We start from the raw sequence: 23,226 nt of genomic DNA on the forward strand, positions 1-23,226 counted from the left end.
GATCATCTGCAATGTATGAAGTAGCACTGTAGAGACCCCTGAGCTAGCACCGAACAGGCTTATTGGTGACTAGAAGCAGAAAAACTATATTGCAGTCTGCCTACTTAAGCTAATTAGTTCTGATAATTGGCAAGAACCCTTAGTTTATGTGAAGCAACTCATTATGTTCCCCACACAGTGCTGCAAACTGTAGTATAAAGGTTTGTTTGGGATAAGCTTAGGGTAAGTGTAAGAATATTAAAGAGTACTGTATTTTATAGTGACATTTCCTCAAGGTTTTTCCTCTTGTAGCTGAACTTCATCTGTATTATAGTTACTCTCTGAAACACCTTGTATTCCTAAGGGCTGCTTTTTATATAAATATATGTAACTTCAAGTCATGATTAAAGTAGCCTCTTTAAACAAAATGAAGAACCTAAAATTATCCAATCAATGAATAGATCTTTTTTCCTTTTAATGGCATCAGCTTTGAATATTTACCAGGAATTTGGTACTATCAAACAGTACAGGAAAGAAAAAATGCAGGAGAAAAAAAATCCTTTTTCTTCAAGCATTGCAAACATACAACTTTTGACTCAATTTAATGAAACAACACGGTGGTACAATAATGGCTTTCTTTGATACAATGGAGGTAAATGTAGTAGTTTAAATTAATACCCGAAGCACAGACTAATCTGCTTCTAATGACTCTCCATTAATTAATGGTAGTTAATTACTACCATTTACAAGAAAATAAGCTATCATTTATAATTTATTTAAAGAAATAATTCTTGTAATTATTATGAACATGAAAAAACAAATTAAAGCAGATTAGTTCCTTTCTCTCCCTTGTAAACGTAAGCATTTTTACAAAAATTTAGTCATAGACAAATGTAGTTCAGAAGTCTAAACTTTCACTACAATTTAAACTTCCAAGTAAAAATTGGTAAACTCTACTTTTGATAGCCTTTTACTTGAATTGTTTTCAAATGTTAAAAAAATAAAATATATATATTTGTGAAAATTCAGCTAAAATAGTTCAACATGACTGAAAATACACTGCCAAAAATACAAGCTGATAAATTTGAATTCACCTCATCTGTTTGGTTCTGTTCTTCAGAGAAAACATACCATTTATTTAGCTGTATTATTTTCAGACATCTTCAGACCACTGAAGTACCAAATATCATGTCCTTTTGAAAATCCTCAATGGTGATTCTAATGTCTAGAAGTCTGAGGTAAATTTATCTCAGATATTTTGATATATATTCTTAAGTAGCAACAAAAAACCCAAATTCTACACCCAGTCAGAGAGATACAATTAAGTAACAGGGAGGTGTCCGACATAAGCATGAAGGACGCACCTTCAGTATACCCTGTTATAAACCCACAGTGCTCTGCTTCATCCAGCTTTGACTAGCATTTACTTCTGCAGAAATACCTGCAACATCCAAGTCAAACAATTGTGCAAAGTCACCATCCTGACAAGCTTTGACGGAAACTGGGATGCTCACAGTGCTGGGTTTATTTTCTTGTTGCAATACTGAGCACTTGCTACAAAGGGAACTATTCCTGAAAATACAGTATAGCTAAAATTAATTATCCTAAGCATTCTGACCTACAGAATTACAGCTGTGCTCAGTTTAGTCAAGAACAACATAGTGATAAGAAAACATTGGTTATTTCATACCTCTTATCAAAATAGGTAATGGTAAACAAACTTTCAGTCCAAAATTTATCAATATTTATCCAAAAAAAATATTTATTTCCCAAACAGAAAGTAATGAAATACCTTCTTAATCTAATTACAGCATTATTTTTTTCCATGCAAAATATTTTACTCAGTTGCTTTAATTAAGGTTCTAGAAGAGAAAGTAAAGTCCTTTTGATGCTATTCTATACCTACTGTTGTTATTCATATGGTACCGCTGTTCTTACTTCACAGTCAAACAGTAAATTCAGCCCCTGGGAATTCTGCTGCTCTCTCTTAGTTATTAGCGTTAAACAATACTATTCCATATTCCACATATATTGACAATTTCCTGGTATTTTTTTATACTAGAGTGCGTATGTTATTCTTTACAAATAACAACTCTTTTTTCAAGCTTATTAATTACACAAACTGGTTTGAAGCATTCCATGGCAACCAGGATGGAAGGTTTTAATTTCTGTGACCGCCATATACATAGCTCATCTAGAATTTTCCTGGAAAAGGCTGTAAGATTTATTTTGCAATTACATTTTTCATTTGGTTTCATAGGCAAATAAACCTCCTGAAATTAAGTCTCCTTTGCTACAAATAATTACACCGTTAATTACTTTTAGTCAATGTCAATGACTTAGGTAGCTAAAAGATTGGCAAAAAAAAAAATAAATATAGCAGAGATCCAAGCTATGCCACTTCTCAGGAAAACAAGGATTGATTCAGGAATTCTACCTTCCCTACTGCAATAACTGGCAGCCCAAGCAGCATGACCATATTAACCAGCCCAGCCCAGCTGGTGTGCAAAAGCTGGCTACCCAAAACGATGACATTTCTTGATGCCTTGAATTGCTACGCAGGCATGGAAAGATCTGGAAATATTGTAAAAGGCAGTGAGTCAGACAGATTGAATAGAAGACCAAATGTTTAAGAAACAAGTATTATTTTTTTTTTGTATCCAAATGATTATTATTTATTATTACCACGGAAGAGCTCTTGTAAGACTAAGTACCAGAGAGGGCAGAGAGAAGGCACAGCTCTCTGTCTTTAAGAATCTCATCTGCTAATATAGACAAATTAAGATAGGGTGATTCCACAGTACCAAATTAAAAGCTAGTTCAAAGTTCTATTATGAAAACTTTTTTGTGATTTTCTTTTGTTTTATGTTTTTTCTATACACACTGGTAGTAGGGTTTTGTTCAAACAGTTCAGCACTGGTGGCCCACATAAAAGCTGTTGGCAGAAAAGAAACAATACTATCCACACAATGGAAGAGTAAAAATGCATTAAATATTTATATTAGGTTGGAGTAAAGCATAAAACTTACACAACAAAAATTTCAAGGGAAGAAAGTCTTACTTATTTAGTATTTTAAATAAAAAAAAACAGAAAAAAAAAGAAAACCAGATTTACTGAGAAATCCAGTGAGAACTAAATGCAGTGAAGTTTACTTGCATTCTAGCAAAAGTATCAAGAGATTCAAACTCAGAAGTGGCAAGACAGGAAAAAACTTTAAGAAGAGGACTTGAAGAAGAATTTGACAGTTCAAGGGAGGTTTAAAGAAATCAATTTTAGCTGCTTTTGTAACCGATATGCTTTATATTGAAGTATTTATTTCTTCAAAAGTTCAAGCTTTCTTCTTGAGGTAGTTTCATTTCCCACACCTAGAGGTAACAATAGGTAAGTGTTACAGAAGAAGGAATTGGGAACTAGATATCCTCCCTCAACAGCACCTGAACAACATTTTCTATGATGCTGTCTAGATCAACAAACATTCAACAATCTCAATGCCCTCAAAATGAAAATGGCTAAGAAAAGCCACTCTACCCATTGTGTAGTAGCTGAAGTACTTTCCTCTTAAGAGGAACTTCTGGATTCATGTTCCCTTAGCAGAGGGAACAAATGTATTGCCTGCTGTGCTTTAGATAAATACCTTAAATATTGACAGTGAATGAAAGAGACTCCACTTCTGTTCTTCTTTTAACTGAATCTACCCCAGAAAAAGTCAGAGAATATTTGCTTTTAAACCTCATATTAGCCTAAAAGCTGTAATATAGTTCATATTATATATGCATGCAACACAACAAAGGGACTTTGCCTCTTGGTGGCAAAGCTGCAAATAAAATACAAATACAAAATTATCCCATTTTAAACAACCATTATTTAACTCCTAAAAAAGTTTTGCTTAGGCAAACCCACACCACTGACAAAATACCTCTGGAATACGCATATGTATCAATGAGAACAAAATGAAATCACCATTTCTAGGATTCATAAGACTTAGGATTTATTCAATATACTTCAAAATAATATGGTCTTAGTACAGAATAAAACTTCACTCTGTACAACATTGCTTTTTCTTCTGTTCTGACATTAACTTCAATTAATTCCCCGCATGCTGCTTTGACCCTGTCAATAAAAGAAATACACTGCATGCATTTCCAAGAACCAAAGCTGAGTGGGCACAGCAACAACAACGTATGTGACGTATGGTCACAGGTAGAGTTCTCCTCTGACATCTCTTTCTGAGCCTGCTGAATGCCACCTGTGGAGTCCTACACACACTTCCCACAGCTTGGCTGAAAACATACTGGCAGGAATAGATTGCCCAGCTAGGCTAGCAATGGGAAGGTGATGATAGCCATCTAACAAGCATTTTCCGAATCACTGGAAACAAAGATAAGAAAAATATGGCTTTAAAGTTAAAAAAAAGTAACTAAAAAATATTCATAAGTCTTTACGAAAAATTGTATTTTATATTATGAAACCCTGTGAGTCCAATGACTTGAACTGCACTGATGGGTATCACAGGTGGATACATTCCTAATGTAAATAATAAACTTTCATTCCCATCAGAATTTTTTCTACAAGATTGAATTCTCCTTACTGATAAAAAATAAAATAAATAGAATAAAATAAAAATGCTTGTATTATTGAAGTAGTCTCACTTCAAAATGCCAGCTGTGGCTCTTGTTATGCCTTTTCTATTGTATTGAAGAGTCTTAGTATTTGCTATTTTCTCTCTGTTAAAGTACTTAAACACCGTAATTAAGTCGCTTACAATAAATTTGTGGTTTTTTTAGCAGTCCAGTGAAAACTCAAGTATACAGGCTGATACTGAAACCTCCAGTGAATGCAGTGATGGAACTGTGCAATAGGGAAGTGGGCAATTAGAAGTGATAATGAAAAAGCCTTGATAAGCCTCTTCTCTTTTTCTTTTTTTTCTTTATTTTTTTTTTTAACAGGAACATCCATCTGGATTGTTAGAAACAGCAAAGAAAAGAATAGGTAACTACTGGTTTACAACAGATAGGCAGGCAGCCATTGTGTGCAACAAAGAACAGAACTATTATTTTCAAAAGCTCAAGTCAGAACTACTGAAAAATAAACTAATAAACTGAGGAAAAATAAGTCCACAAAATAGCAAAGATATAACAAAAGTCTTTTTAAAACTCCGGGAACTACTGATGTTTTTATAATAAAGTTCATATGATGTATCAATAAAGGAAAACAAGTCAAAGAAAAGAAATGGCTAGGCTATACATCCTGAATAACATCACAGTTTGAGAGAAATGAGAACAAAAAAATCAGGAGACAGAATATGCAAGATGCTTAAGATGGCAGAACATAAATTTCTAGTTACTCTGGCAATAAATGCTCATTAATAACTGATAAATTAATACATTCAAACACAAATGGAAATAGATTCCCTTGAACTACTCAGATTTCATTAATCAAACTAATTATGATCTTCTCTGAGACAGAAATCTCTCATCAGTCTGTAAAAGGGATCAGGCTGCACCTTCAACAAAGCATTTCATCTCAGATTACTAAAGAATGGATTAGATACAAAGAATGTGTGTATAGATGCATACAAGCACACATATGTATACATACACATTTGGGATATGTTAGATACTAAGAGTTTGTTTATGCAGAAGTCCATTTGAAACAAATACATTTAACCTAATACAAGAAACTTGTCTGTACCTCATTTCTACTTATTGCAGTATAATTAAACTTTTAAAATATGACACAAATTCTTTACAAGCCAGTGTTGTCCTATCAGACCTATCACACAGCTTGCTCCCGAACTAGTGTCTGTGCGCATAAAACCCTGAGAAGACATGTTCACATAATCACAGACTTTTCTAGAAAACACAAATACACTTTTGACTAAATAAAGGACTGCTTTTGGCCTATTCTAAAAGATGAAGAAAAGACTATGAAATATGCTTATTCAGACCTGTGAACAGAAGTCCCAAAAGGAGAAAATAAAGCTAAGGCTTTATGTAGAAAAGTAATTTATTTGTAGAGAAAACAGAAGATGGAAATACCAAACAAAGAATAGCTAAGAATAGTGAAGCTGCTGTGCTATTTAGGAGGGAAACAAGTAGTAAATGTTGTAATTAATATCTGTATCCCATCACAACTTTTTTCTTTTCTTTTTTTTTTTTGTTTGGTATATGTACTGTTATTTCTGAGAAAATGTAGGTTTTCTTTACCATCTTAGATCTACTCTGCTATGGCCTATTCTCACCAGATAGGGTGAACCATGCTCTCTGCGTACTCAGCTCTTGTAGGAATTCAGGCCAGGTTTTCCAGTGACACAAAAAATTCCTGATTTCTCTTTGGCAGCCGTTGCTTTTTCTTTCTTCAGCAACTTTGTCCAGTAAGTCAGCTGCTCGCTGAGGTCCAAACTATATAAACGTACTGTTACGGGCATTTGCTAACTGTTAGCAGTTTTCCACTTTGCTGGAGCTCTGGGTTGCTCCCCAAAGGTACTCACAGGTTTTTTCATCGTTAAACCCAAATATTTCACTTGGGGACACTGAGTGACTTGGCTGCTATCAGGCATTTCTTTAAAGGGTGTTCTGACAGCAGACTGAGCAAGATTTAACCTAATGTCTGCTGAAACTAAGAAAAGAAATACAGTTCTTATATCCGACATAGAAATTTCTACACAGAGCACAGATTTTCCTCTAAAATCATATGGGCTGTGCTGAACAGAAACTTTCCTTTCAGGGTAGAATTGAGAGATCTACCAGCTTACTTGAAAAATTTCCATCAAGGTACAGCACTAACAGCCCTTTTCAGAGAATAAAGGAACATTTTATTTTTCTTTGCTCATTTCTGTGGCCAATGACTTTACCTATGAAGTGTAACTTCACAGCAAAAAATGCAGACTTCGTCCTTAGCTCTCTTATCTGAAAGCTTATCTGTGCTACCCTATAATGTAGTAAGGAGTACTGAAGTGTAATGCAAAATTATCAGCATATACAGGTAATTTTGAAGGAAATATCAATGAAATACACAAGTAATTTTCAAAGCAATTTTCAGGCAAGTAGCTTAGTGCTTTCTCACTGTTTGTTAAAAATTCACAGCAGTGTATGAACTTTCTGGGCTATAGGCAAGCCAACATTTTTAGAAAACAATACATAAGGCTCTTAAATCTATTTCTTCATATAGATACTATATATATAGATAGATATATATATAGATATATATATATACCTTCAGGAACTATCATTGGGAACACAGAAGAGGCATCAAGACTGTGGTTTGTGTTTCTAAAAACAAATGCTAATAAATGTTGGTCTCAACATTTCCACAAAGAACATAGCAAATCACAGGTACAATCTACAGTCACAGGTACGTGATTTCCAAATGACCAAATTCATATAATTGGTAAGAAAACAGAAAATTTGTTAATTCATTTGATCAGTATGTCATGTGGGGGTTGGAGGAATCATTCTTGGTTTATGCTGATGAACATATAAGGATGCCAGCCCTTGCTATTTTATTGTGTTTCAGGTGAAATTCACATTCCCTTCAGATATAAAATTACCAACTACCTATTCGTATGTCATCTTAATTACTCGAGCTGACACGTTTAAATCATTACATTACAAAACATCAGATAAACTGTGGCTGATCACAGTATGTGTACCTTAAACTCATAATAATCAGGGTAACTTAAATAGGTTAGCTTAAGCATCCTTAATTAATGCTTTCTACGTCTAGGTTAAAAGTCAGGGCAGTTATAACAGATTACGAATGTTCACGTAGTCAGCTCACGTAGCTGTATCCTATACTGCAATAGCCCAATTGAGTCTGAACTCTTTTCAGTCGTTCTTAGTTGTGGGGAGGACAGAGCAATGCACCTATCAGTCATGAGGGAACACACCCTGCATGAAACCGCTTAGACTTTGAAATCAAGTCAAGGTTACAGACAAGGTTGCTGACCACGGAAAGCAAGCAAGGTGTCCTGGTTTCAGCTGGGATAAAGTTAATTTTCTTCCCAGTATCTGATACAGAGTGGGTACAGGTCTTTAGTCAGAGAATAATGCTGGTAACACACCAAAGGTTTAGTTGTTGCAAAGTTGTTGATAAGTAGCACTTACCCTGACCAAGGACTTTTCAGTCTCTCATGCTCTGCCAGTAACAAGGAGCACAAGAAGCCTGGAGGGAGCAAAGACAGGACACCTGACCCAAACTAGCCAAAGGGGTATTTCATACCACAGAACATCATGCTCATTATATAAACTGGGGACAGTTAATCAGAAGGGACAGATTGCTACTTGGGTTGGGCTGGGTGAGCAGCTGCATTGTGCATCACTGCTGTTCACTGTGGTTTTCCTTTTCCCCTTTTAGTTTTATAGTCTCTCCCCTTATTTCCCTTATCATTCATAATAATAACAACAGTATTATATTGTACTTTAATTATTGAACTGGTCTTATCTCAAACTGTGTGTTTTATATTTTTTTGATTCTCCTCACCATCCTGCTTCGGGTGGAGGGAAGGATGCATGGTGCTGTTACCAACTGGGTTTCAACGTCTACACTAGGGATACAAACCCAAATGCTGTATTAAGGAAATGGGAACTGTGGAAAGTGCTGATATTTTCTACTAATAAAAACCCAGCATTACCACATTCTACGCACAGTAAGTGTGCTGCAATCAAAAAGAATACAACTTCTACAAAGAATTAAGCTCTGAAAACAGAAGTAGTTGATTGCTCCCTGTAAGAGTTGTTTAACAGCCACAAGAAAGTGGAAATAGTGTCTTAGGTCTATGCAGTCTTAGCTGACTGAAAAGTGCAATAAGCAAGTTCATTCATAAAGAATACATCTGATGGTCCCAAAGTGCTGGACACGGTATACAAGTACATATCCAGGCTCAGGAGCGTGTTTATAGGTCATGCGAAGTATTTATTTCTGAATGATCTATAAAGGTTATGCCAACTAGGTCATAACCAGCTGGCAGATCTACTAGAGCAAACACTTTATATTGTACTCAGGAGTAATTCCTTTATTAGTTGAGAGATAATGAAGAGAATTAAAGGACTCACAGCAACATTTCAAGCCATTATGATGCATCTGCAAATAGAATATTTTCTTTCAAAATCCATTTCTGACTCCATGCTTTTGGTAACCTTCATATGAGAAACCTATTAACTATGTAACACATTAGTAACAGCTTTTTTTTTATTCATTGGTAATTCATCTGATCCCTTCTGAGTTTAAACACATTACACTGGCAGCTTCTATGCCTTACCCAGTCACAAAATTTTTCCCATCTTTCAGTATTTTAATGCTTTAGGATCCTCTTCAGGCTTAAGTCCCATTTCCTTTTTTTTTTAATCTCTTTTGTCTTTTATCTCTTGGAGAAATTCCATCTGCCATCTCATTTCTGACTCTACCCCATAAAGATTGGGAGTAAATAATTAATATAAACTTTGATAGCAAGGGTTCACCCTTCTATCAGTAGAGTCAGATCATTAAGGAACCACTTTACAGAAAAACCAGTTTCCTGAATTCTTTACCATCATCACAGTCCAATGACTCCCAGATCTATTGCCTGTTGGACCTTCCAGAGTTTTCCTTAGATACTACAATACAACACAACGGTATGCAAAGTACTGACAACAAATGACTTACAGAGGGGAGTAACACAGGGTCTATAAAAATCTCTGCATGCAAATAAAAGTAAGAATGTAGTCGATTAGGTGATAAGTACATAAGAAGTAGGTTCAGCTTTTTATCACCCAGAGGTATTTCCCCAGTCAGAGAGAATCAGGATAATCCTCATTTTCTGAATGGACAACCAATGCACAAAGAGGACAGCCTACCTCACATCTCTCACTGTTAGAAATGCCCTCAGACCACCTCAGTCCCAACATATCTAAACAATTCAATCCTTTCAGTAGATTAGAAAATAAATAAAAGGAACAAAACCCTAGGCAATTTTGCTTCATGTCTCTTCATTAGACAAGAAATCTCTAATAAAAATTGTACAAGAAAAGAAGGAATTGGAAAGCAAATTAGTAGGTGCTTGTGGTTCCAGCTAATGCTTACAAAACAAACAGAATTCCCAAACAAAAAAAAAAAAAAAAGGTTACTTGTGGTAAAATAACACATTCACTAAGTACCTCATGAAAAAATATGCTTTAAAGTTGCTCCTCTTATAATACAGAAGTAACACTTTTATCATATGGTTTTGGAAAGTAATGGTAACAACCTTATAATTTCTGTTGATGCAAAGTGAGAAAAAGATCAGAACAGGCAAAAGGAAAAAATAATGCAGACAAGCAAATCCAAAAGCTATTTATTTGCATTTTGAAAGAAGTCAGTTAATAATCCCAGTGCTAAACCCTCCTGATATACTATATTAGATATGCAAAAAAAAAGCATGGTAAAATAGCATGCATTTAAAATTTTGATACAATATTAAAACATAACATATCCAGAAGCAGCACTCACAAATGGCATGAAGTATTAATTTCATAATATTTTTAAAACTTATACATGCTGGTACATTCTAAACTTATCATTACTAACTTGTCAATTTATTTCAAAATAATACAATATTATCTTAAGTATTACAGGCCGCATTTATAAAGGTGCTAAAAGCTGAAAACAACTGGTTGAACTGAAGGGTTTTATATGATTGTCTCTAAATTGGAGAGACATCTATTTGATGGATGGACCACTCGGTGGATAAAGAACTGGCTGGATGGCTGCACACGAAGAGTTGTGGTCAATGGCTCAATGTCCAGCTGGAGACCAGTAACGAGTGGCGTCCCTCAGGGATCGGTGTTGGGACAGGTCTTGCTCAACATCTTCGTCGCTGACATGGACAGGGATTGAGTGCGCTCTCAGCAAGTTTGCCGATGACACGAAGCTGCGTGGTTCCATTGATATGCTGGAGGGAAGGAATGCCATCCAGAGGGGCCTTGACACACTTGTGAGGTGGGCTGATGCCAAATTCATGAAGTTTAACCATGCCAAGTGCAAGGTCCTACACCTGGGTCGGAGCAATCCCAGGCACAGCTACAGGTTGGGCAGAGAAGAGACTCAGAGCAGCCCTGCAGAGAAGGACTTGGGGGTGTTGGTTGATGAGAAAATGAACATGAGCCGGCTTCAGTGTGCACTCACAGCCCAGAAAGCCAACCATATCCTGAGCTGCATCAAAAGGAGCATGACAGCAGGCCGAAGGAGGTGATCCTGCCCCTCTACTCTGCTCTCGTGAGACCTCACCTGGAGTATTGTGTGCAGTTCTGGTGTCCTCAACATAAAAAGGACATGGAACTGTTGGTACAAGTCCAGAGGAGGGCCACAAGGATGATCAGGGGACTGGAGCACCTCCTGTATGAAGACAGGCTGAGGAAGTTGGGGCTGTTCAGCCTGGAGAAGAGAAGGCTGCGTGGAGACCTCATAGCAGCCTTCCAGTGTCTGAAGGGGGCCTATAGGGGTGCTGGGGAGGGACTCTTGATTAGGGACTGTAGTGACAGGACAAGGGGTAATGGGTTAAAACTTAAACAGGGGAAGATTAGATTGGATATAAGAAGGAAATTCTTTCCTCTTAGAGTGGTGAGGCACTGGAATGGGTTGCCCAGGGAGGTTGTGAATGCTCCATCCCTGGCAGTGTTCAAGACCAGGTTGGATGAGGCCTTGGTTCATGTGGCTTAGTGTGAGGTGTCCCTGCCCATGGCAGGGGGGTTGGAACTAGATGATCTTAAGGTCCTTTCCAACCCTAACTCTTCTATGATTCTATGATTTGAGATCTTTCACTGGCTTCCTAGATGCTCAGGCATTTTTATAGGCAACCGTATGCATTTAGAGAAAAGACAATATTAACATCTGAACACTATCCATCTCCCCTTTGTGTCTTACAATATCCCATGTACTTGCTGGGCATATTTATATCATGTAGTGTGGGACGAACATTTAATGAAGACAACCAAAATGCAAACAAGACGTATGTGCTAAAATTGAAAAATTAAACCTACAGAAACAACTAACAAGCATAAAATTATAGAAAACCTTAATGTACCACCATAGGGTTCATTAGGATCCTCACGTACTACTCTACAGCCAAAACACAACTTGCCAGGAATAACTGAGTGGACCACTGAGAGAGTCCATTACAGGAGTAAGTCATGAAAGGAGAATCAGGCTTTTCTTTCTTCATCTGATCCTTTCACACACCCACTGCATAGCTGATTTTCTGATCCACCTGTCAGATCTCCTTTGCAAAAATTGTTTAAAAGCCATAGCCATTGTTTCCTCACCTTTTGCCTTGGGTGTAACTCTGTTTCTTTTTGTTTTGTTTTTTTTTAATCACGGAGAATATCTGGATAAACCCTTTTCTAGAAATGGACACTGCGGCTACATCTATTTTATGGCATTCACTTGTACAGCGAGCAAAGGTGTTCACTTCTAAAACAAGCAAAGAAATGGTGGCAAAAGTCAGTAAGAACAAGTGGTCACAAGGAAGGCTGAAACTGAATAAAGAGAACAAAGTTATTATGGCTTGTGCATCTAAGTGGCTTATTCTGAAAATGGCTACAGCTAAGAATAAAAAATTACATAATCAATCTATAAACTATGTTTTAGTTCTGGGAATAAGACTGAAGGCATTATAGATAATTTCTTGATAATGAAAATAAAGAACAGACCCTCTAGCATGATTTTAAGAAACTTCTCCCATTTTTTAAGTTAATGTTACTGCATTTATTTGCATTCAGTTCATTCTTCAATGTGTTTTCAATAAAATATTCCCACCTAGAGACTGTCATACTAAGCTTCTCTCTTCCGTACAGTGTTTGCGTCATTTTCTCAGACTTAAATACACTTTGAAGTAATTATTAGTAACAAAGCATAGCCATCATTCCATATGGGTGGTTTTACACATCACCACAGTAAATACAACTCCTGAGGACACACCCTAGGCATCAGCTGTAACTCAGCCTATTCCCTGAAGGCAGCACTAGATCTATTGTTTAGGTAGAGGGAGTCCTGAGGATAAAAGTATCTCAGATCAGCAAGACCACAAACATACCAGCCCTTTTGAACCAGGTACATTATGCCTTTCGAAAACTGCGTAATTTCGCACTTTGGATGACTTGATATACCTTAGTTATACTGTCAATTCCAACGTGATGATAGCAAAAACTGAACGCTCTGTACTGTCATGGAGGATCAAACTTCATCATACTTAACGTTTTTGGTCTCAGTGAAATAAGAGGATGCAAAACACATTTGGCATTTTCCATGATTCAGCTGTATAATACAGAAAATTGAGAGTCAATTGCATTAATTGGAAAAAGATATATAAAAATCTTCCTCTTGTTTAAATTGAGATTGTAAGTGAGAAGGCCAAAATTACTTCTTTTTACACAGGAAAGTTTCTACTAAATCAGTGAACAGATGGAATTCTCTTATTTGGAATCAATTTTTCAATTAAACGCCTTGTAAGACTTTCATAGCAAGTATTATTATTTGCTATTCAATCACAAACTGGTGCATTCCCAGTATGCTTCTCATCTAAACCTTTATTATTTATTATAGTTTCATGTAAGTTTGTCAGTATGAACGTATGTTTTGCTTGAATAGGCTCTATTCCATACATAAATTCCTCAATCCATAAAAACAGAACCAACACTAGCAATGTTATAAATTTTCAGCTTGGGAAAGGTGGACAGGATCCCTTCCTATCTGCTCGAAGGGCATAAACCAGCACCTGTTTCTCATGGTTTACTTCTATATCCACCAGCATCATTGCAGCACTCTCAGGGCTGAGACAGAAAAAACTAGTTTGCTGGTAACTTGTGCTCCCTCTTCTGGCTGAATAAAGAATGAAGAGCAAGTGAAAGAATAACCATTGGGGCCGTATAATGCAAAATTATTATTTGAAATTTTCTAGCCACACTTAAAATACCACATAAAAGATAATGTGATTCTCATTTATTTCTAAGAGGCTGAAATCTATATATTTAGATTGGGTTTTATTTATCCTTCTGCATATTTAATAAATCAGACAATGTATCTATGATTTCCAGCTATGAAGGCTTTAAACATTACCAGTGATTAATTGAATAGATGTTTGAGTCAGCACAAAGTAATTTCTCTCCATTAGAATAAATATGTCACACCCTGTCAATTAAAAATCCATTTAACACCAACCCAGCAATAATACGCATTTTCGAACAAGGCACCAAAAGTGTATTTCTGACTAAAATTCCCTGTATATAGTACAGGAATTTGGCTTAGCATTGCAAGTAAATTTATTCTTCAGTGTAAGTTTGTCTACAACAAGAACTGTAAAAGGAAAATTTTCTTTTATTATAACATTTCTGTAATGGATTTTTAACGGCACCAGATGGCTGTAAGCATTAGTTCATTTTCACAGATTTATAATGATTATTTCCTATTGTTTGCCTCTTTGGGTACCAGGAGCAACATCCAGATAAAAAAGCCCTAAGCCTAAACGTTCTTACTTAAGAATGTAAATTCATTCATATTTCTTCAGATAATGATGATATCACAACCACAAATGAAATATGCTAGCTTTAAAATACTTCTTTTTTTCTATTTGGGTAACAACTAATACTATCACAAAATGAGAGCATGCATAATTGATTATATGTCATTCTGAGAATTTTATCTGGAGTCGCAAGCAAGAAGCACTGATGCAAAGTCTTGAATGCTGGAGCTATTCTTTCAGTTTTAAAAGTATGACAAAAGTACTGTGGAAAAAGCTACTATGTTCGAGAGAAATTTTTGTCTTCATTTCAGTTGTCAACAATTTTGTCAGGAAATCTGAGGAGCAACTGAAAATCATTTGCTTTATTTCCAACCTGTGTTAATTTATCTTGAAAATACCTAAAAATTCCTAGAACAAAATTGAAAATTTGCCTGATTCACACACTACCTATGACTATCATACTGATGTGGGGACAATTTCTTTTAGTATTTCCACAGATGTAGACTGATTTATGAGCCTTGTGAGTTAGCTGAGCTATTTAGCAAGCCTATTTCATCTGAAGCTGCAACTAATATACTAAGTAAGAGAAACAGAACCAAATTTAAATGAAAAGATATAAATAATTTTCAAAACTTTCTGATGCATGTGAAAAAACCACCTGAAGATCAATGAGATCACAAAGCCTTATTAGGAAATAAAAAAAAAAAATAAGATGTATATCTATGACACTGCTATAATTCGAGTATATGCCACACTATTCACAACCCAGACTTCTGCTGAGGACCACTGCACTGCCCTAGGAGAGAGGCACTGCTACAGTGTCAGTAGGTGTCATGTCAATTTGTGTTTTGTCAGAAAGCAAGACATAGCGAAAAGCAGCGTTGCACAAAGACATATTTTGCAGGACTGCAGAGGAAAACTACATTAAAAAAAAAAAACCAAAGCAAAATAAAACCAACAACAACAACAAAAAAAAAAAACAACAAAAAACACCCAACCAAAACAAGAGGGAGAGAATGGGCAGAATGAAGTAAAATTGCCTATGATCTGTCTCATGACCCACACGACTGAAGGCTGTTTCTTGTGCATCGCTGGACCAAATGGCACAGCCTCTACAGCTCCAAAGACACTGTTCTTTGACTAAAAGGATAATAACATCAAGTTGTCTTTGCAGAAGAAACATTAATTCGTGTTTTAAAGACCATTCCCCCCATTCTAGCATATTTTTCAATATAAGGCAGTGATAAAACTCTAGGAAACTGTGCCAAAAATACTGTTCAGATTAATGTCATATTGAATGCTGAGTCTTCCTGCTAAGCTTCACTGCATATTGATTCCTGAAAAGGCTATTTGGGTGCAATCCTGTAAAGTGCCTGTGGAATGGGCAATTCCTGGAGGAAAGGACAGCATTTTGAAATTAGCAACTAAACCTGAATTTATCTCTAAGGATTTAAGAACTTTATTTCATCTAGATTAGAGTCGTGCTCTTTGGTGTCAGTATTTGCGACTGTTAAAAGCAAGAATGTAAAATAAGGGCCTGGATTAGCCACAGCTTTATCCTGGTAGGTAGTCAGACATATGCCGCCTTCCTTCTCACAGATGCTGCAGTATTTCTGGATTAGAAGTAGGGCATATATTGAACTTTAACAGTGAAAAGAATTCACTTGAGGCACTCTGACACAATGGAGAATTTATCTTTCACAATGGAGAGCGATTTCCTCACCAACATTAAAAAGTTTATGTTTATGTACAACTGAAATTGTGTGAAATAATGTCTAAACTATCATTTTGTCTTGTGACTGTTATCTACTGTTAATCCTTCTCACTTTCCAAAGTGATACAAGCATTTTACAAAATGATATGTCTTACTGTTTATAATTTTTGCACAGTATAAACTAAAATGCATTTAAATAGCAAGATGACTTTTTAAAAATTAAACTGCAATTTTTTTCAAAGAAGACAAAGAATTGAGTGAAAGGGTGGAGGCTAAAAATAAACCAGTCACTGACAAAAAACTGTGACAGTCTCAAAACTTGAGAACAAACTTGTTATATTCTGTTTTGTCTCAGAACACTATCTGTAATATGAGACTGCATAAATGTTATCATCTAATAAAAAAGCACCCCTAAATATGTTTTAAAAAGATTTAAAATACTGTTTAAAAAAATATTTAATTTGCTTTTTAAAATATAGTTCATATAGTAATATATATTACAAAACATACTATTAAAAATAAAATAGTAAAATATACTTAAGAAAACAGAATTAAATTCTACATTCTTACACCAATTACACAATTCATAACCGACTTCAAAAACATGTAACAAAGATTTTGAGAAAGAATCAAAGCTATAAACATGTAAACAAGAAATACTGGATTTAATTTGTTAAAACTATGCACATAAATCCTGGATTTGATTCTCAAGTATCTGCTTTGACAAAAGTAGTGAAGAAATAATAGAACAACTGCAATTTCGAGATTACCTGAAAAATGTCAATACGCATCTGCTGAAACTTGACACCACATACAGTTTAGGAGAATCTTGCACAGAAATTCAGGTTTATTTGGAAAATAAAAGTTACTATTGCTATTATCACGTACTAATAATTCAACGAAAATAATATTGTACAATACTGCATCTGTCTTGTACACTATGTTACTATTTTATGTATAGACTCTTGTTTCATATATTATTAAAGAAACCATTGAAGTTTTTTTTTTTATTCCATGTGATCAAGTAATTGTAATATTTTTATTCCATGCAATCAAGTAATTGTAATGATAGGACTCATCTTTCTGCTATCACCTCCTTTTTCCCACAAAAATAATAAATAAATAAATAAAATTATCAGTTAGGTTTTATCTGTATAATTTTGCTAAAAATACTTTTCCAAGTTAAACAGAGACTACAATTCAAGAGCAATGACAAGGAGAAGGCTGCAAACACTCACTTATATACTAAGCAGGCATTCGACTAATGTGAAAAAGCGAACCTATATACAGGCTGTAGAAATCAGCTAAGGCATATCTTGTTTATCAGCTGTGTTCAAGTTTTTACTTTCTCTATTTCTTAGTCAAACAGACACAGAGTCTAAAAAAATGAAGGTACCTTCACTTCACATGATTGCCCAGAGAAGGAACATTGCTGATCTCTCTGCTCTTGACCAAGACTTTTTTCTTCCTGGTAGCTCACAGTTAAACATACCATTAATTCTGGACAATATTCTCAGTTTCCCTAATCTAATGAAAAAATTATGACCTACCCAGTCAGCTTTAATAAGTATCATGGCCTATCACCTTTTGTTGTCACTTCAGCTGTATTTGTTGTAATATAAATGAGACAAGAGTTCACAGAGCATTTTCAGTGAATAAACCTCTGAAGATGCTGAATACTTCATTAGTTAATCCTTAACAGTTATATGGTGGTTGAGTAGCTGTGCACTTGTGTAAAAAGTACCTTCTATCCACATACCAAAATAAGTTTATACACTTACTATTGATCATGTTAAGAAAACAAAAAGACATCTTTTTATTATATCTTCCTTTTTGAACAGAGCAGAGCAGGTTTTAAACAAATAAAGATTTGTTCATGTTGAGTTTTGTTTGCTGGGTTTTTTTTTTAATTTTTATCTTTCCTTGTTACTAATAAAATTTTGAAGTTTACTGTGAAAGAAATCCAAATCAAGGGTCTTTTCTGGTTTTTGTTCCTTTTTTTTTTTTTTTTCCCAGTTACGATAGGAGTTAGCAATCTCCTTCAGCATCCACAGATTCAAATGATAAAGGCCAGGGATTAAACACAGCCGATTAACAGTCTGTGTCCTCTTCAATCTAGCATTTCCACTGTAGATAAACCCATATTCAGACTGAAGATATGATAAACAGACTGTCCTCAATATCATTTCCCTAGATGACCTCCTCAAAGCTGACAATCAAGTATTCTTGGGGAAAATTACAGACAAGACAATACAAACCCACACAAATGATTCTGAAGATCAACCCAATTGTTTAGAAAGTAATTTTGATAAAATGATAATTTCACTATAAATATTTTATTTGCTTCAGTTCTGAGTAATTTCTTATGATGACAGCTTTGACACATAAAACTTGTGAAATTTTCTTTGTTGCTCGTACTGCATCTCTTTAAAATAATTGCATTTTTATACTTACTATGAAAAAATAAAACAAACCTGAATGGATTATAGTGGCTCAACTCTTTCATTTCCAAAGGCAAAGGCAAAAAAAAACCTATTATCATTCTTCAGCTACCCCAGATTCTCTGAAACACAAATGTTACCCTAAGGAAAGTGTCAGTAAAAACCTCTTGTCCAGTGAACAGCAGCAAAAGAATAAAAATCCACATAGCCAGAATTCCAGAAATATTCTGTTATGTGTTTTAATTTCTATTATGAAAAATATTTTCACCAAAAATTAAAAACAAAAAAAAAGCCCCTAAAATCAAAGATGCTTTTTGCCTTGTGAGAACATTTTAACACAGAAAATTCTGACAGGATTCTGCTGCTATTTGACATTTGAAATTCAGCGTCAAAAGAAAGGCTATGATTAACACAGACATAAGCTGTATAACAAGGCACTTTTAATTTCTTAGCCCAGACGCTCTAACTATTTTAAGGAATTATGGAATTTTATGTCATTTAATTCAATAGAAGTACCAACATTTAAAACTATTTTACTATAACTAACTGATCTTATCTACCCAGTTAAAGGGATTGTATTCTACTCTTATTTTCATTCATTTACACTGGCAGAATGCTGGAGAAGCAATTCTGCAATGACATGAATGATGTGTGCATTTATTCTTCAATAGTTCATTCAAAGTACATGATCAAAATTTGGTTCCCTTTGACCAAACCACACATGCGATAAGAAACAGGTCATGTTATACAGTGAAAAAAAAAAAAAAAAAAAAGCCAAACAAACCAGCAGCAAAGCAAACCAAAAAACCCAACCAAACCCAAGCTATATTCTGATTAGATATTTACTAGGATTGGTTTGAAGTAAGCACTGTGTGTAACCACACTTAGTTCATTCATGTTTTTCACCAAAGTTTAAAAAAAAAAGTAGAAAATTATTCAGATTATGTTTCACAGTCAGAACATTAATTAGGTTTGGATGATTCCATCCACCTTTTCTCCCAGACACAAAACAGTTTCAAATCTTTTTTAAATGCATCTGTACTTGTGAAAGAATTGAAAATGTAAATTCTACTCAAAGTCATTCACTCTGAGATTTTGCTTCAAAAACTAATTTCATGGTCTGTCTCCATAACAACATAGCTTATTTTTGCCAACTAAAACTCATATAATGAATCATAATGCGTTTAATCAGATTGTATGGACTACAATTAAAGGCTGTTCACATTTAGCATCATTTGGACACACACTAACTTAGGAGATGTAATCTGTAGGTCAGTCCTTAATTATCTTTACGAGCAGAAGGTTGCATATTTTCTTCACCAAAAAAGCCAAGTTATATTTAACTGGTAATAGGATATACAGCATACAATTAAAACATCCTATACTCCATTTATTAAGTTTCCCATTTCCCCATTGGAACCTGTTAACAATGCTTGTTATATTGTACAGAAGCAATCTTACCTTCATCACTGACACTAAACCTTGTTTCTCATTATTCAGCTATATACTTTTTTATGCATAGGTTTATGTTTTAAAAAGGATAAATGAAAGAAGACAGATTCAATGTAGATGCTATTCAGTGTAAAAACAAAACCTAAAACCGAGAGGAACACAATTCCAAATTTTGGAATTAAGCAGACAAAATCATCTACAAAATATAAATTTATCAGTCCTTTCTCTTTTTGATCTAAGAGCAAATGCTATTAGCTATTACAGGCAAGATAAGGAATTTTACAGATTCTCAGTCATTCAGCACATGGTATTTTATTATTATCTATTCAATATCAAATATACTTTTCCTAGATATCTGTATATATTTTGCCATATCTAATTTCCTGTCTTCCTTAATTAATGGATGAAAAGTCTTTTTACTAGGGCCTTGAAATAAGACTGAGTTAGCAAAGCTCAGATACCTGCACAGCAAGAACAAATAAAATCTTAACCTGAAATGCTTTCTTAGGGCAAACTTACCTAGTGACTAAATAAAAGCTGCATTACAAATCCAGAACATAAACAAATTTGGGAAAGAATTATCTATCTTACTACCCAAGGAGTGAGATACAGCGCAATGAGCCTGGGAGAGGGAAAGAACTGACTAGAATGATCTGCCCCTTCGTCTACATGCATGCACACACACACATGTGCATCAGAGCCTCCATACACACATCTTTACTTTCAGAGTACTTTATATTTAAGCAGCTTAGTAGTATTTATATTTGCAGAGCCCCCAGTACTCCCAAACCTTACTCCTTTAATTTTAACTTTCAAGATTTTGCTTCAGCTGATGAGAACAGGAAAAGAAGGTGGCATGTTTATTGCTGGCAAACAGCTTGGAAATTCTGAGTAAAGAAGCCAATCAAGGCAGAAGGATTATAATAATCAAAGTACAAAATTTGCATATTTAGAGCATGGTTACTGAGAAATAACAATGCCTTGGTTATGCAAATCAAACCCTCAGCTAAAGTGAAGGGATCTGCATTATCTGGGAGAAATCTGTCACGTTATGCATTGGTAACTGCGCTCTAAGTGGCTGAAAGAACTGGCTTTTAGCAGAATATCAAATATAACTGCCAGTAGAATTTCTTGTATCCCTGTGATATCAAATAACTTAACTCATTAGGGACCTGATGAAAACAGGTCTTCTTGTCTGTGAGGAGCAATACCATTCAGAACAACAAAAGACACATTCAGCATGCCATAAAGCTAGAAATTTTAAGTCTGAGATTATGAAGTTCAAAGAGTTGTGTGTTACCAATTGTGTTCATTCTTTTTTGCCTACAGAAGGTAGTTTAAAATAGTCCTCTTCAGAAGACTGCAGAAAACCGACGAAAGTTTAAAGCTACCTATTCAGCTCTGCATAATACTATCATGTTTACTTCATTTTAGATTTAATGAATGAAGAAAAATAAGTTGGACTGAAAAGTTTCATAGGTAAAAATCCTGGAAACTAAACCAGCATATTGAACTACTATAACAATTTTCTATTGTCTATTAAAATCAGAGTTAACAATAGGCTCAGAGGTATTGTAATAAAACTAAACAAAAAAGTAAGAGGCGAGATTCTCATTTAAAAATTAGTATGTGGCAGTATTTGTACCATTAATGCATGGAAAATAAATGTATTACTTCTGGTTATTGATTATTCCCACTTTCCTCTCTTATGAATGATGCTCAGCTGTACTGTAAATGTAAACTTCAAACTGGCTTACGCACTCTGGCTACTGCCTGCAAATGAAATTGCGGTTTGATGTTACACTGAAACATGAGAGAGAATTCATGTAAGCATGTTCAATCAACAGAGTATTACTTATAATGCATGTTCAGAGGCATGATCTATTTCCACAGACTAAACATGGAGGAAACTGAGCAAGATGCCTTTAAGATTTGGCTACTACTCATGTGCATAACTGGTGAGTGCATGGTTGTGTGATCCTTGGAGTACTTACCATCTTCTGTGGGCACATAGATATTCAAATACAGACAGTCTTCATTTTGATCCTGAACATATGTCACTACAGTATCCAGATTGGCTGTAAACCAGACTGGCAGCATGTCGTTGAGCAGTGACCTCTCATCCAGGTACTGAGGGCAGACGGCAGCAAACTGTGTGGCATTGCGGACACCCGTCCAAGATGATGGTGGCTCTGGGGGCTGAAAACGCCTTTCTCCAGTCGGAGGAGAGGCATAAGGAACACCCAGGTACTGCTCCACAGGACCAAGGATCTCATTAGGCAAAGGTGTTCTTAAACCACGTATTTTGCCATAATTCGTGGTAACAACTGGGTATTGTGCTTGGCCATCAATGAGAGTAAATCTTATAGCCAGTGCAGTTATCCACAGCAGGAAGTTAGAATTCAACATGACACACACTGGGGTGAAGATCAAAGGCAGCCATAGGAGTCCCATTGGTTTCGACATTATTTAAATCAACATCAGCAGGGCCCTTTTCTTCCACAGCCAGGAGAAAATTAGTCAGTCAAGGAAAATAAAAACTAATAACATAAAAAAGTAGTCAAAAGGAGATGAAGTGAGGGAAAATGTAACCTTGTTCAAGCAGCAAAACTACAAAAGCTAATGTGTGGTAGGTGTCTCAGCTGACTGGCCACAGAAAAATCCCAACATCAGAAGAAGCAAGGAAGTGTTTGCCCCTAAGGCTCATCCCAGGCTTCAGCATTGGCTTAATCCTGGCAATGTACAGCACTTCCCAGCAAGCAGCATGGGGAGAGATCCACAGTTACTCCACTTCACAGCAAAATGGCTCCTCCCAGTGAAGTCCAGCCCACTCAGTCAGCCTGCGGCCAAGAAAAAAGAAGCAAGACAAATCAACAGACACATTCATATTGGCATAAATCTATTCTAAAAGAACAAACCAAACAATTAAATTCCCACACTACTTCCATGCCAAGGCTCACAAATGTTTTATGAGCTGTAGCCACCATGGTTAGCTATGTGTTTCCAAAGATACGTAAGGTAAGAGAGCTGAAAGTTAAAGCCACAAGCTTGTCAGAGGTTATACCGCAAACCAAATATTTCTGCTCCTGTACATGCTTCCAAACCAAACCACAGCCCAAACACTGCTGCTTTCAGGAAGGGTATCAAATGAAGTGCTAGCTCCAGGGTA

At 35.5% G+C, this 23,226-nt stretch overlaps 1 protein-coding gene across 5 annotated transcripts in view; it reads right to left on the minus strand.

The window, feature by feature from the left end:
• NLGN4X (neuroligin 4 X-linked) overlaps window positions 1–23,226 on the minus strand; it is a 181,334-nt gene that overhangs the window by 100,822 nt on the left and 57,286 nt on the right. For all 5 annotated transcript variants that reach the window (XM_057419489.1, XM_057419488.1, XM_057419485.1 and 2 more), the window contains exon 3: window positions 22,052–22,897. In XM_057419489.1, coding sequence (XP_057275472.1) covers window positions 22,052–22,523 — 472 coding nt within the window. In that variant the 5' untranslated portion in view covers window positions 22,524–22,897. The remainder of the gene's footprint in view (window positions 1–22,051; window positions 22,898–23,226) is intronic.

Source organism: Pezoporus wallicus, unplaced genomic scaffold (genome assembly GCF_028554395.1).
Source record: "Pezoporus wallicus isolate ANWC-B61680 ecotype Strahan unplaced genomic scaffold, APGP_CSIRO_Pwel_v1 contig_5767, whole genome shotgun sequence".
In the NCBI taxonomy this organism is placed as follows: Eukaryota; Metazoa; Chordata; class Aves; order Psittaciformes; family Psittacidae; genus Pezoporus; species Pezoporus wallicus.